Source organism: Psammomys obesus, unplaced genomic scaffold (genome assembly GCF_907164565.1).
Source record: "Psammomys obesus unplaced genomic scaffold, mPsaObe1.curated_primary_1811, whole genome shotgun sequence".
Lineage (NCBI taxonomy): Eukaryota > Metazoa > Chordata > Mammalia > Rodentia > Muridae > Psammomys > Psammomys obesus.
The window spans coordinates 569,852-584,433 of record NW_026592776.1 but is presented as its reverse complement, the minus strand read 5'-3'; the positions used below and the strand labels follow the sequence as shown (position 1 = coordinate 584,433).

At 40.8% G+C, this 14,582-nt stretch overlaps 1 protein-coding gene across 3 annotated transcripts in view; it reads right to left on the bottom strand.

Moving 5' to 3' along the window:
• The window catches only part of Map7d2 (MAP7 domain containing 2), an 83,544-nt gene that overhangs the window by 50,716 nt on the left and 18,246 nt on the right, over window positions 1-14,582 (bottom strand). For all 3 annotated transcript variants that reach the window (XM_055615717.1, XM_055615720.1, XM_055615718.1), the window contains exons 2-3: window positions 1,892-1,969; window positions 464-627 (exon numbers count right to left, since the gene is read on the bottom strand). In XM_055615717.1, coding sequence (XP_055471692.1) covers window positions 464-627; window positions 1,892-1,969 — 242 coding nt within the window. The remainder of the gene's footprint in view (window positions 1-463; window positions 628-1,891; window positions 1,970-14,582) is intronic.

Genomic DNA, 14,582 nt, shown 5'->3' with positions numbered 1-14,582 from the left:
CAGAAATAACAGGGAAATCTTATTATATGCTTTAGCCTTGGTCGGTTCTGGAAGTACAGACCTGTAAGACTTGGTTTTCTATCACCCAAACCCAAGCCACAAGCTTCCATGTTTCTTAATTTAGTCAAAAAAGTTTATGCTTGAAAGAAGCGTTGGAAACCACCAAATCCAACCCCTCATAGCAGAGACAAGCAAGCCCAGGCCCAGAGCAGACAATCATTTTCCCCTGTGTTATACAACAAATATGAATCAAATGGCTAAATCTCTTTGCTCCTGTGCAAGTGCTACTTCCACTAACTCATTGTATCGTGGTGCTGAAAGAAGGCATGTTACATCACTGGGACCAGATTTGGGAGCAGGTCTTTCTCACAGCCAATACTTGGGCAACACCAAATAGCCTGGAACACTTTTACCCTATGTAAGTTGCTGAGCTAGCTAGGGTGGGAAGCTCCCAGGACCTCACCTCTTCTTCTCGGAGCTTCTGCTTCCTCTTCTCTTCCACTGCAGCCCTCTTCTGCTTTCCCCGCTGACGCTGCTCCTCAAGTTTTCTCCATCTCTCCTCAATTTGTTTCTCATACTGAAGCTTGGCTCTTTTCTGCTTCTCTAAGATCTGTTGTTCTCTGGCAGCTGAGAAATGGGAGCAGAAGTGTCATTCCAAGGGCTCCTCATGCAGGTTGGATTAAGACCAAAAACACAGAAACAACAATCTGATGTAATCCTAGCTAGGATGCAGTGATTGAGATTAAATGTTGTTATCTCTGCCACTAGTTAAGTGGTGTGGGGCATGTTAACTATGTTATCTCTCTGCCTTGGTTTCCTTCTCAGTTACACAGGGACAGTAATAGCAATATAGTGAAGAAAATGATATAATGCATGTAAAACACAAAATAAGTACTTCCACACATTGGAATTATGGTTATTACTGCTATCATTAAGCCAAACTTGTATACAACATTAAGCCACACAGTGACTAGAATGATGATATTTTAAGGGTACATTCAATCAAAATCATGCTAAACAAATATCCACAGCGATCTGGGCAATGTATCAAAATACATAAAGTCTGGTCTTCCCTTCAAATCATTTACTAAGAAGCTCTTCCCAGCCTAGGCAGGCTATGGAAAGGTTCTTTGGCGGTGGTAGTGCCTGAACTGCCCAGGGGGTCAAACAAGAATCCAATAACTACTTATTCATATCAGATCAATGGGGGAAATTATCATCTACCTACTTCACAGAACTCCATGGTGATATCTATAACCAACAAGAAGTTAAAAAAAATAAAACTATTTCTCAACTGGGCATGCTGTTGTAAGGCAGAAAATGAATGCCTGTTTTCTCAGGTCTCTTGAGGATGGTCCTTCTAGATCACCTTCTAGAGAAGGTGAGTGTACACAAGACCTGGGCGCAATAAGTTCTTCCTCAAATCAGAGGAAAACAATTGTTTTGTTTATGTATATGGGTGTTTTTCTGCATGTATGTATGTGCACCATGTATGTGCAGTATCAAAGGAGACAAAAGAGGGTATTGGATTCCCTGGGACAGTTGTAAACTGACATGTGTGTGTGCTGGGAATCGAACTGTGTTCTCTGGAGGAGCAGTCAGTGTTCTTAACAGCTGAGCCATCTCTCCAGCCCCATGGAAGCAACTGTTGTCCATAGCTCCAAGCATACTGCGTAGGATACAATGGAGGTTCAATATTTGTTGAACGAATAAGCTGTTCACAGAATTATATAGTTTTTGTGGACATTTCAGCCCTGTGTGAGTTTACCCTCAATTCTTCAGACTCAACTATCAAATCTTAATTCTCGTCCCAGATTTATAAGGACCTTTAGAAATGATGCTACCTCATTTGTACTTTCTTGGACTTCAAAAGCCAAAGTATGCAACTTACCCAGACATTTTTCTCTTTCTTTTCGTCTCTCTTTGGCTAACCTTTGCCTCTCATCTGATTTTAAAATTCCATCCATGCCTACGAGATAGAGAATATACTTTTTAGTTCATTTATTCTTTGTCTACTATGTGCTAGAGATTGTTGGGTCCATCCGTGTCCCTGGGTCTAGATATACACACGTGTTATCCATTGTCAGCAATTCATTTCAAGGAACTTACTTTCTATCACACACCCTTGCCACCTGTTAGGGGCAAGCAGTCCCGGCTTCTACGTGCGCTTGCCGACATGTGGTGCAGTGGTGCTGGCAACTGCCCTTTAACGAATCCTTGTCCCAAGGCCTGACCCTGGAGGGGTCAGAGATAAAATGAAGTGACACAGAAACCTAGCAGTGTGCAGAGACACTCATCAGTGCTATTCTAATCATGGCTTGTAGTTCCAAGGCAGAATAATTTAGGGGGGGAAGAGAAGACAAAAAGTGAATATGATTTGGCTCTCAATTATTATACACAGGAAAAATATTGAATTTTCTAGAATAAGTCAACTGTGGCGAATATACACAAGCACCTCAGGAGAACTCTGCAAAATGCAACCTTCAAGTTTAGTTTTATTTCTGGCAAGTTTGCTTTGATGTCAATCTTAGTATTTCAGAATTACAAAGAAAAAAAATCAATACACTCCTATGTACTTAGCATACAAATATCTCTAACAAATAAGATGAAACAAATAACAGCTGCCCCCAAAAATGTCCAGAAAATATCCCTGCGCCTTCATATCCCTTCCCCATTCCTTTCAAGGCCCTGAAAAGCTTTCTAAATTCAGGATGAAATAAATAAGAGCTGTTTAACTCAGGATGAAATAAATAAGAGTTTAGAATAATTTATTGCACACTCTTACTATTGGTTGGTTGTTCATGAAAATTAGCAATACACAGCTTAAGCATACCATTCTGAAGAAACAAGCTTTATTTTAATGCAACTCTGTTCTTAGTGCCTAGGCCCTTCCTCTCCGGGAACTACATACCAATGTCATATGTTTTACTGCCATAGCAACTTGCACTTTTCCCAGAGGCTCTTCTACTTCTGTTTGAAAGGGGGTCACAGAAACAAGGCCTGCAGTGTAGGTGATGAGTATATAGATGGATGACATGACGGATTAAATTGTCATGATTTCCATTATGTGTTTGGTTTTGCAGTATAAAATATGTATCAGGGATATTAAAAAGATAATTACAAGAAAAATCCAACCCTTGACTACAAAGTGACATTAACCATGTTTGGTTTTAGTAAGTTCTTAATTATTAGGATTATCATTAATAATGATTATAAAAATAAAAATTTATAGTCAGTATAAATCAAAATTTATAATAGTATAAATCAAAATTTATAAACCAATCAAAAACATAATAATTAATCACAATAAAAGCATGATTAATACAATTATATATAAATGTCATCATAGATTTAAAGACCCAACTCCAACTCATTCCAGGCCCTCAACCATGTGACTTTTAACTCCTTTTCTAACTTAATCTCAGCACTTCTTCTCTCCTCCCCAATCTTCTAGTTTACATTGCCTGCCCCTTCTTCCATCACCACCACTAAAGACTGCTATCTTTTTTTCAAGATTTTATTTATTTATTTTATGTATGAGTGATCTATGTGCATGTGTGCCTGCATGCCAGAAGAAGGCATCAGATTCCAGTAGAGATGGTTGTAAGCCATCATGTGGTTGCTAGGGATTGAACTCAGGACCTCTGGAGAAGGCAGTGCTCTTATCCGCTGAGTGACACTGCCATCTTTTTAACCTCACCCACCTTCAAGGATCCAAGATCCATAATGCTCCATGCTCCCATACAATTTATGAAGCCCTTACTTCAGCCTTCTTTCTTGTACAGAAAAGTAGCTTCCAGAGCTACTTATAACGGGGATTTCACCAGGTTTACTGAGTTCCAGCTACCACCTCTTATGCAATGTGTCCAACACACACACACACAAACACACACACACACACACACACACACACACACACACACAGAGAGAGAGAGAGAGAGAGAGAGAGAGAGAGATTACTGTAAAGCAGCCATGAAGTTAGTGATAGAAGAATAAGAAGAAAACATCAGTTCTTTTCTTAAAATACTTTTAGGTTTTAGTCTCTACCTCAAGTTCCTCAGGTATGAATTTGTTCTGTCTGAAAGGCTTTAAACAAACAAACAAACAACAAATCCTAAGAGGCCTTGGTTAAATGCAGCCTACACCAAATGGCCTGCCCTAAGCCGGACCTGATCCTTGACTAGTACACCACACCACAATCTTGATAACAGGTCTGTTTTACATCTGAGGCAATTGTGGGGACTGATCAAAATGTTTTTCAATCAGACAAGAAAAAACTGGAAATAAAAAAATGGTCAAAAAGCTTCCTATATCTCCTTGGACTTTACAAACAGAACAGATGGCTGTTACATGGACATGCAAGGTCTCAGGCTGCCCTCTTGTGGACAAATGTAAGAGATATAAATTTCCCTTCCAGAAAACCTTTACGATCAGAGTCATGGTCATCAGCAGCAGCTTCATCATAATAGTGATGACAATCAAGCAGTTACCATGGACAAACTGCAGAAGGAAAGACTGGAGGATCATCTTCAACTATATAACTAGTTCAAGACCAGCCTGGGTTTCATGCTACCTTGTGTGTACACACATACGTACGTACACGCGCGCGCGCACACACGCACGCACACACACACACACACACACACACACACACATCACTGTGAACAAAGTACACTACATGAATTTATTGGGCTTAACAACCCTATGATGGCAGAGGTATTATTCTGAGCCTCATCTTACAAGTGTAAAAACAGAAGTACAAAATATTTAATTAACTTGTTCCAAGTCACATGGTTAAAAGTGGAGAAGCTGGATTCTATCTAACCTGGGAACTTGACTCCAACACTCAACTTTATATTAAGAGTTTTTCAGAGAAGATGTAGCATCTCCTTTGGTGCTTTGATCCTTCAAAAGAACAAACTGTGTCCTAGTACCATGAACCTGAAAAATCTGGAAAAGCAGAAGTGTAAGTATGATTGAGAAGTATGAATTAGGCAGTACTGAGAGGGAAATACCGGCCTGGCTGTACAGATATGCAGCAACTACCCCTTCAACTCATTATTTGATTCTCTCTCAGGCTGATGGTTTGGAAGTATTTACTCAGTGCTATCTTAGAGATTGATGCTGGATGGAGAATGAGTGAAAGCCAGAGGACTCTGGGAACAACTTAAGTTCCTCCTGGCTTAAGCAAGCAATTCAGTTTTGCCGCACTGCTAACAGCCTAACATGGGTAACCTGGAATCTCTGTGTCATCTCTTTTGCAGCCATGAATTACACAAGAACAAATATGAGTTCAGTTCCTAGGTCACACAAAACGCATTAGGCACTCCATAAGCACATTGAATTGCTACTCTACTAAAAACAGCAATGGTGAAGAAGACTGGCAGCTCACGCCTGTGCTTCTCTCCTCTCAAGTTTAGTGACTCTGGGTCAGATGAGGAAAAGGGATATGTGAGTTCAATTAGGATTGAAGTTTTACTGGCAGTGGCGGTTTGAGTGAGGCGTGAGGATGGCCCCCATAAGCTACTGTATTTGAATGTTTGGCTCCAGTTGTTGAAACTGTTTGGGAAAGATTAGAAGGTGTGGCCTTGCTGGATGTGGTTTTCCACTGGAAATGAGCTTTAAGGTTTCAGAAGTCCTCCTCCCTTCATCTTCCCTCCCTCTTTGCCACCTTCGGAGAAAGGATATAAAGCTCTCAGCTACTGCTCCAGGCCAGGCTTGACTGCTTCCTACCATGATAATCATGCACTAACCCTCTGAAACTGTAAGCAAGTTCCTAATTAAATGTTTTGTTTATAATAACTGACTTGTTCGTGGTGTCTCTTCAAAGCAATAGAGCATTAACTATGACACTGGGTAAGACACCTAAGGCCCCAACTGTTTCTTCCAAACAGCATATGTCTCTATTTAATGGTCAAAACATTTCAAGAACTTCTCATTTAAAGAAAAGCTAAATAACTCATCTCCATCTTCTATCTTTTGACTACTGGCAAATCTGCAGAGGCTGACAAGAGACCTTTGGACTCATCCCAAGGTAAGGAGAGTTGGAAAATAAATGAAATTTCCATGAACTTGACCAGATACTACTAATAACAAAACAGCTAAATTTAAGACAGGGGACTCATGGGAGATTATCAGGAACAACAATGCAGGAAATCTTTCTAAAGAAATGATATGATCAAAGATTTAACTCCAAAAGGAAGTCATTCTGTGTCACCTAAAATTCTAGTTTGTTTACCTATACAATCACCCTTTATTCTATTGTGCTTTACATGAAGACATTTAGTCTCTTTTTAAGAACCAGAGACATAATTTTATCTTATAAGCCCCCATGAGAATAGGTGGCTGACAGAACTGTACGTATTAAGATTTGTGGGGGTAGGGGTAATAGGAAGTAGACACCTATAATGGGCTTCACGAAGAGGATCCTTGTGGTGAAGAAAAGGTTCTCTATTTTGACTGCATTAATATAAACACACTGGTTGTGACATTGCATTATAATTTGGAGATCTTTCTGTAATACTTCCTGTAACTACATGTAAATCAACAATGACCTCAAAACAGAGACACTAAACTATGAAGAAAACAAATCTGGCTCAAAGATGAAGACCTGGGACAGACGCAAACACAAAGAGGTAGCAAGGGATACCTTGGCTGAGATAGCCTTTTCAGAAGGTGCTGTTTTAGCTATCCCTGTTCCCGTTCTAAATGTAGTAACACTTGCCAAGGCAACTGCATGCAAATTGTATTCTGAAATACAATTTCTAAATACAAAAATACAAAACAGTGATACTGAGCAAGCAAACAACAGCATAATCCCACACTTCGCTGATGTATTGTTAGCAGGAATAGCTTCCCATTATCCTTGAGCTGCAGCAACATATTCTTAAAGACTCATTTTGAGATGAATTTTATTAGCTTGAAGCACTCTACTAGAATATTAATTAGTTAATATTAATTAATGATTCATGATACTGGTAAGAACTATTATTGAAATTCAAAGTTTCTAAGGGAAGCCATCTGTTTTGTTCTAAAAATGTAATTGAAGAAGTGAATTTTATTTTATTGTTTATTTTGGCTTTTTGAGAAAAGCCCTTGCTATGTAGCCCAGACTGGCCTCAGTCAAAATCATAGCATTCCTCTTACTAGCAAGCCTCTTAGGTTACTGGGACTATAGGCATGTGAACTACCACCTCTGGCTCTGAGAAAGTGTGTTTTAAAATAATCTTAATTATACTCAGTATAATTGTGCAATGAAACTTCTCAGGAACAGGAATAGAGATCTTATATAAGAGGAAGTCCAATGAAAGCCCTAATTTTCTGTGGGGAGTCTCCAATATCTCTTAATGAATAGTCAGGTAAACTCTGGCTCAGTAGCTGCATGGGTACTGTTTTAACAGTGGTTCAGGTTTGTACTGTGGCTCTCCTATAAGCACATGGAAAAGAGACTATAGCCTCTCACCTTTAGCTACACGGTAGAATCACATAGTGAGCTGTGTCAGATAGTTTTATGTCAAATTAACATAAGTCATTTGAGAGGAGGGAATCTCAATTAAGAAAATGCCTCCCCAAGACTGAGCTGTAGGCAAGTCTATATGGCATTTTTCTTAATTGGCAATTGATGAGTGAGGGCCCAGCCCATTGTGGGTGATGCTACCTGTGGGCTGATGATGCTGGATTCTATTAGATAGCAGACTAAGAAAGCCATGATGGGCAAGCCAGTAAGCAGGACTCCTCCCTGGTCTCTGCCTCAACACCTGCCTCCATTTTCCTTCCCTGCTTGAGTTTCTGCCCTGACTTCCTTTGAACTGTGATGTGGAAGCATATGCCAAACAAACTCTTTCCTCCTCCAGTTGCTTTTGTCATGCTGTTTCATCACAGCAGTAGGAACCCTAATAGGAACTTTAAAAAGCCATAGAGATGCTAGGATCTCCTTTCAGATCCTAGTCTAGCTCTTCTCAGACATGGCCTGGGTCTTGGTGCTTTATAAGTTTCCCACCAGATTCTCATGTGCATCAAAGCATGAGTGTTGTCCTAGCCCGCTCTGGAGAGCTTATAAAATCAGAATGCTGGTTGCGATCCTGAGTTTCAATGAACTGGGATGGAAAGGAATCACTTTGTTTCTAACAAGCTACTACCATTGGTCCAGGGACCACAACTTGAAAGCCACTATTATAGACCAATTCTAGAGCCCTGCCTGTGGTTCAAGAGCCTTTCGGAGAAGCTGTCAAGTAAATTTACATAGTTTTCCAGCACTTGATCCAGTGCTTCCCTCATGCTATTATTACATGACAAGGTCTGTTTATTATAACCTTGTCCTGTAAGCTCTCGTTATCTCTGAGCTCCCAGCAACGTGCAGAGCAGTAGTACTTAAAAATTATAAATAGAGCCAGGTGCAGTGTTGCATGCCTATAATGCCAGCACTCAAGTAGGCGGATCGCTGTGAGTTCGAGGCTGGCCTGGTCTACAGAGTGAGTCCAGGACAGCCAAGGCTACACAGAGAAACCCTGGATCAAAAAACTTCAGTTTAAAAAAAAAGTTATAAATAAATGGGTCGTAAATATTGTTTCCTTGATGGAACTCTTCCATTTGTTGATCACTCTATATCCCAAGTGTCCTTAAAAACAATTAGCTTGCTGGGTGACATCATACAAAGTCTTAAATCTCAGCATTCAGTAAGCAAAGGCAGGTGGAACTCTGTGAGTTTGTACATAGCAAGTTCCAGGCCTGCCAGGGCCACAAGTCTCAACAAACAAACAAAAAAACAAACAACAGAAACAAAAACAAAAAAATCCCATAATCATCTAGGGGACAGTTGAGAATGAGGAAGAGTGATGGTACAGAGGGAGAAGGAGGAACAACAGAGGGTAAAGGGAGAAAAAAATATATATATAAATATATATTTATTTATTTATACATGATATATATGTATAAAAATGTCATAACAAAATCCACCATTTGTACAATAAATACACTAACAAATTTTGTCTTTAAATTAAAAATTAAAAATTTTGAGAATTTTCTACATGAGAACTGTATTTACATCATTTCCAATCGTCTATCAACACTTCAACAACTCCTGTCACCCCCTCCCTCTCAAGCCCATGATCTTTTCTATTACAATTATTACTGTTTTACACACACACGCACACACACACACACCCACACACACAAACAGTAGCTGGAGAAAGCAAATTCTCCCTCCCTCAGCAGGCCCTGACTGCCTCTAACTGTTCTGGAGATGGGGCGCTGGGGAACTTTCCACACCCATGCTGGCATGCAGACTGTTAGTGTCATTGTGCAGCTCTTGTTCAGTCCATCATATTGTTTAGAGTTCACGGGTGCAGCTTCCCAGGCAAGTGTAAAAGACACTATTCAGCAACAGGCACCCTAGACCTTCGGATCTGCAATCTTTCCTCCCGTCTTTAATGGGAATAAAGATAGTCATATGCTACACACATGTGTAACCTCAGGACTTGTTAAGCAGAGGCAGGAGGTTCAGTTCAAGGTCATCCTCAGCTACTTACCAGGTTTGAGGTCATCCTGGACTAGGTGAGACCCTGTAACAAAACTCACTGGCTCTTTAAAAGCATCTTATCCATTATCCTGCTAACTTTACGGAGGGAGTCCAGAACCGAAGACAGGCAAGTTGCTTTTTCCACTGCTTCACCTGTCTCAACACACGGACACGCAAAAATAGAAGCAAATCTTTCCTCTAAATCTCATCAGTGTTGTATCTCTCACTTCTGACCTTCCCTCTGTCTTTTAAAAATGCGTTTACTTGTGATACCGGGGATTGAACTCAAGAGCATTTTGTGTAAGCTAGAGCAAGCTCTCTACCACTGATGTATATCCCCAGCCCTTCTTTTAAAACCTTTCTGTTATAATGCAGAGTCTTGCTAAGTTGTCCAGGCAGGCTTGTGCTTGCAATCCCCTCCTGCGTTGGCCTTTGAGTAGCTTGGATTATAGGCCCGGCAGGTAGCTTCTGTTATGTTGGGGATTAAGCCCAGAGTCCTGTTCATGCAGGCAAGACATATTTTCTTACTTCCTACTATCCCGTGACAAGGATGGACTATCCTGGGCAAGGATGCGCATTACGGCAGCCCCATGAGCCAACATCACATTTAGGCTTTGGAAGCTTCAGTTTCCTATTTTTTTAATAAAGGAAAACGTTGAATTAGGACTGGCTTACGGTTGCAGATCTTTACCCCACTGTCATGGTGGGAAGCACGGCGGTGTGCAGGCAGGCGCCGCGCTGGAAGAGGAGCTCAGAGTTCTACCTCTGATCTGAAGGCAGCAGGCAGAGAATTGAGACACACTTCCTCCAACAAAGTCACACCTGCTCCCACAAGGTACACTTCCTAACAGTGCCACTCCCTGTGGGCCAAGCACCGAAACACAGGAGTCCATGGGGGTCATTTTATTCAAACCACCACATCAGATTAAGAGTCCAAAGGAGGCTGGAGAGATGGCTCAGCAGTTAAGGGCTGAACTGGCTGCTCTTCCAGAGGACCCACGGCACCCACGCGCCAGCTCACAACTGTCTGTAACTCCTGTGCCAGGGGATCTGATACCCCATACAGACATATGTACAGTCAAAACCAATGTACATATAATAAATAATTTAAAAACTAGAATAAACTTCAAAAATCTGTACTGTTTTCTAAAAATAAATACACATAAAGGCTGGTAGGAGGATAATGAAGAATAATCTATTGGCAAATTTACCAACTGGGGGACATACCTAAGATTCTGACATCAAACCTGTGCAGTTAGAGTGAACTCTCTGCTGCCTGCCAGAATCGATGTCCCCACATTTCATGAGTTCCACATTCCTATTGGCTACCCAGCCCCACCATATTTTTACACAAGTCAGCTGTCATGAAAGTGGAGTATCTGGCATATACATTGGACTTTGATCGCCATCCTAATGGGGGTTTCCTTTTTAAACTCATTAGCTCCAAAATGGTTTCCTGACATAAGTGTTCGATAAGTTGACACTGACAATGCTTGTTAGCCAGCGTATGAAATAAAATGACCCTGCAGCCCATGTGACTGCTTGGAAACTAAAGTCCCAATTCTTTATTAAGTTGTGAATCAAATCAGTCTTTTCTCTTAGTGTAGAATAAAGGCGAGAAACCCGAAGGACTGGAATAATGTCATAATACTAAGAGAATACACAAGGCATTTAGGTACTGGTTTGTAAGATTATAACTTACAAACTGTCTGTCTGTCTGTCTGTCTGTGGGTAGGTATGGGTGCTTGCAGAGCCTAGAAGTGGGTAGTGGAGCCCCAGAAATACAGGCAGTTGTAATCTGCCATCTCCTTTTCTAGGGCCTGTCCTTTATCAGGCTCTATAAGACTGGAGGAGAGCTACAGTTAACTCCTGGCAGTTCCTCCTGGAAGAATGCACTGTTTTAAAAAGAGCCACTAGTTACAATGCACAGGTTCACTATGGCTAATATAGGCCTTTGCTGAATCCACCTATCCAACATGGAAGAGGAAATGGTAAAGGAAGTCAGAAGATGTATCTCAGGCTCGGCTGGTTTACAACATAAAATCAAGGAAGAAAAAGTAAGGTCCATGTACTGCCCTGATCCTTTACCCCTGAGGCTGCTCAGTTTGGGGAATAAAGTTGACTATGGAGCTGGCCTGTGGGTGAGGCAGGAGGGTTGAGGCATCTCATTGATTTACTGTCTGGAAATTTCCAGTAAGGACACAGACTCCCTCTGTGTCCTTCCTCCACCAGAAAACTCAGGCTGGACATTGCTATATAGGGAACATAAGAAGTAACTGCAACTCATAACCAAACTTTGGGCAGAGTGCAGGGAATCTTATGAAACAAGGGGGAAATAGAAAGACCTGCAAGGGGGGGAGGGCTGAAGAGATGGCTCAGAGGTTAAGAGCACTGGCTTCTCTTCCAGAGGTCCTGAGATCAATTCCCAGCAACCACATGGTGGCTTATAACCATCTATAATGGGATCTGGTACCCTCTTTTGCGCTACAGGCACACATGCAGGCAGAATACTGTATAAATAATAAATAAATCTTTAAAAAAGAAAGACCTGCAGGGGACATGAGCTCCACAAGGAGAGCAACAGAAACAAAAAATCTGGGCCCAGGGGTCTTTTCTGAGACTGATACTCCAACCAATGGAGTATCTCCATTCATGGAGATAATCTAGGACCGCTGCACAGATGTAGCCCATGGCAGCTCAGTATCCAAGTGGGTTCCCTAGTAATGGGAACAGGGGTTGTCTCTGACATGAACTCAGTGGCTGGCTCTTTGATCACCTCCCCAGTGTGGGTGCAGCCTTATAACCTTACCAGGCCACAAAGGAAGACAATGCAGCTAGTCTTGATGAGACCTGATAGGCTAGGGTCAGAAGGAAGGGGAAGAGGACCTCCCCTATCAGTGGACTTGGGGAGGGGCATGGGAGGAGATGAGGAAGAGCAGGATTGGGAGGGGATGAGGGAGGAAGCTACATATGGGATACAAAGTGAATAAATTGTAATAAGTAAAAAAAAAAACAATAAAAAACAAAGAAGCAGCTGCTGGTTTTGGATAAGATTATTAGTAGAGAATTTTTTTTCTGGAGAAAATGTTAGAAATCCTGTTCATGGTTAATGTTGTGGTATATCCAGCTGAGAAGACCCCTCTGACAGGGGTTTAAGCCAATCAAGAATCTTCATTAGCCAACTGGCAACTATCCTGGGTATCTGAGATCCCATTGTAGCATTGAGCCTTTCTCAGGGTGAGCTTTTAAGAACACACACATCCTGGGTTGACATACCTCAGTTAGCAAGAACAGTGAGCCAGAAGCAGAACTACTGAAGTTAAAAAGCAAGGTTAATACACCAAAGAACTTTTCCAGAACTGCGGACTCTGATGGATTAGGTCTTTGTTTTCATTGGCACATGGTGGTGTCTAGGTGATGAGTTTCCTGGACTGAATGACACTACCATTTTGGTGTCAGTTTGCTGAGGTCTGGAGACCTGTTCCTTCTACTATAGGAATGTCATTTGTGTGATAAACCCTAGAATATACATCTAATGTCAAAAATAATTTTTAAACAAAAGCAATGTCTTGACTTCCCTTATATAGTCTGTCTAGTCTGGAGTATGCAAGTTCTTGGGTTCTGGTTACATAGATGCAGAATTCAGGTAGAAAGAGTTTCAGGACTTCAAAAAGCGAGTCAGAGGGGCCTGGAGAGATGGCTCAGAGGTCAAGAGCAATACCTGTTCTTCCAAAGGTCCTGAGTTCAATTCCCAGCAACCACATGGTGGCTCATAACCATCTACAATGAGACCTAGCACCCTCTTCTTGTCTGCATGTACACATGCAGGCAGAATACTGCATAAATAATAAATAATTCTTCAAAAAAGAAAAAATAATTTTAAAAAGTGAGTCAGCTTTAGACTGATGGACATTGGAAAGGGAGCAAATACCAGAGATTGGAGAATGAAAGAGAGAAGAAAATGGTACCTGGCTGCCGCTAGGAAGAATTCTTGCTGGGAACTGAGGAAAGAAAAGGGTATAAGAGACCCTGGGAATGTATGGAGTCTATGTATGTGTGTGCCTGAACAAACATGCATATACTGGGAGCTGGAGGAATGGGCCAAGGTCTAAAGGTTAGAAATTCATCTTCTCTTATTTCAGTTGTCTGCAAAACATGAATAGCTTGCAATCTCTTTTGAGTACTGAAGGAGTGTTTTGGTTTTTTTTTTTTTTTTTTTTTGGTGTCATATGGGATTTCTAGTATTTTATTTGAGTTCTTTTAGTTCCATTTAATAATTATTATGCAATAACTATTATTAATGATTAACAATAATGATTAAATTTATCATTATTATTTTATTTGTATGTGTCTGTATGTGTGGTGCTAGGGATTAAATACAGGGCCTTCTATATACTGGGCATGCATTCTACCACTGAACTATCTACTTATCCCCAAGATATTTAATTTTAGAACAAATATCTAAACAGGAAATAACCTCAGGAGAATTACAACGTTATATACATATTTTCTCCAACCAGAGCAGAGGAAAGTAGCATCTACTTGAAATATATACCTCAGTAAAATGCATTCTTGTAATAATTTAGTAACTCTCCTGATAATTTTCTGGAGGGTGGGTGTTCTAATACAATCATTCTTGAGCTTTACCATATATCAGAAACCCTTGAAGTCTTATTAAAACAAACTTCAAGCCCAGCATGGTGTACAGATCTTTAATCCCAGCACTAGAAAACGGACGTTAGGAAGATGGTCAGTTTGAGGTCAGCCTAAGTTGCGCAGAGTCACTCTGTCACAAGGCCTCCCCCAAATAAAAACAAAAAACAAGGGCTGGACATATAGCTCAATGGTAGAGCACTTACCAAAAACCCGTGTCTTGCTTTACAACACTAGAAAACAAAACAAAACCCTGGATTGCAGGGATTCACACCCAGAGTTACTGACTTGGCAGGTCTGGGTCAGAGGACGAGAGAATCTACAGTTCTGTATGTGTCCAAGTGAGCCATACTGGTCTAGAGACAATATATATATATATATATATATATATATATATATATATATATATATA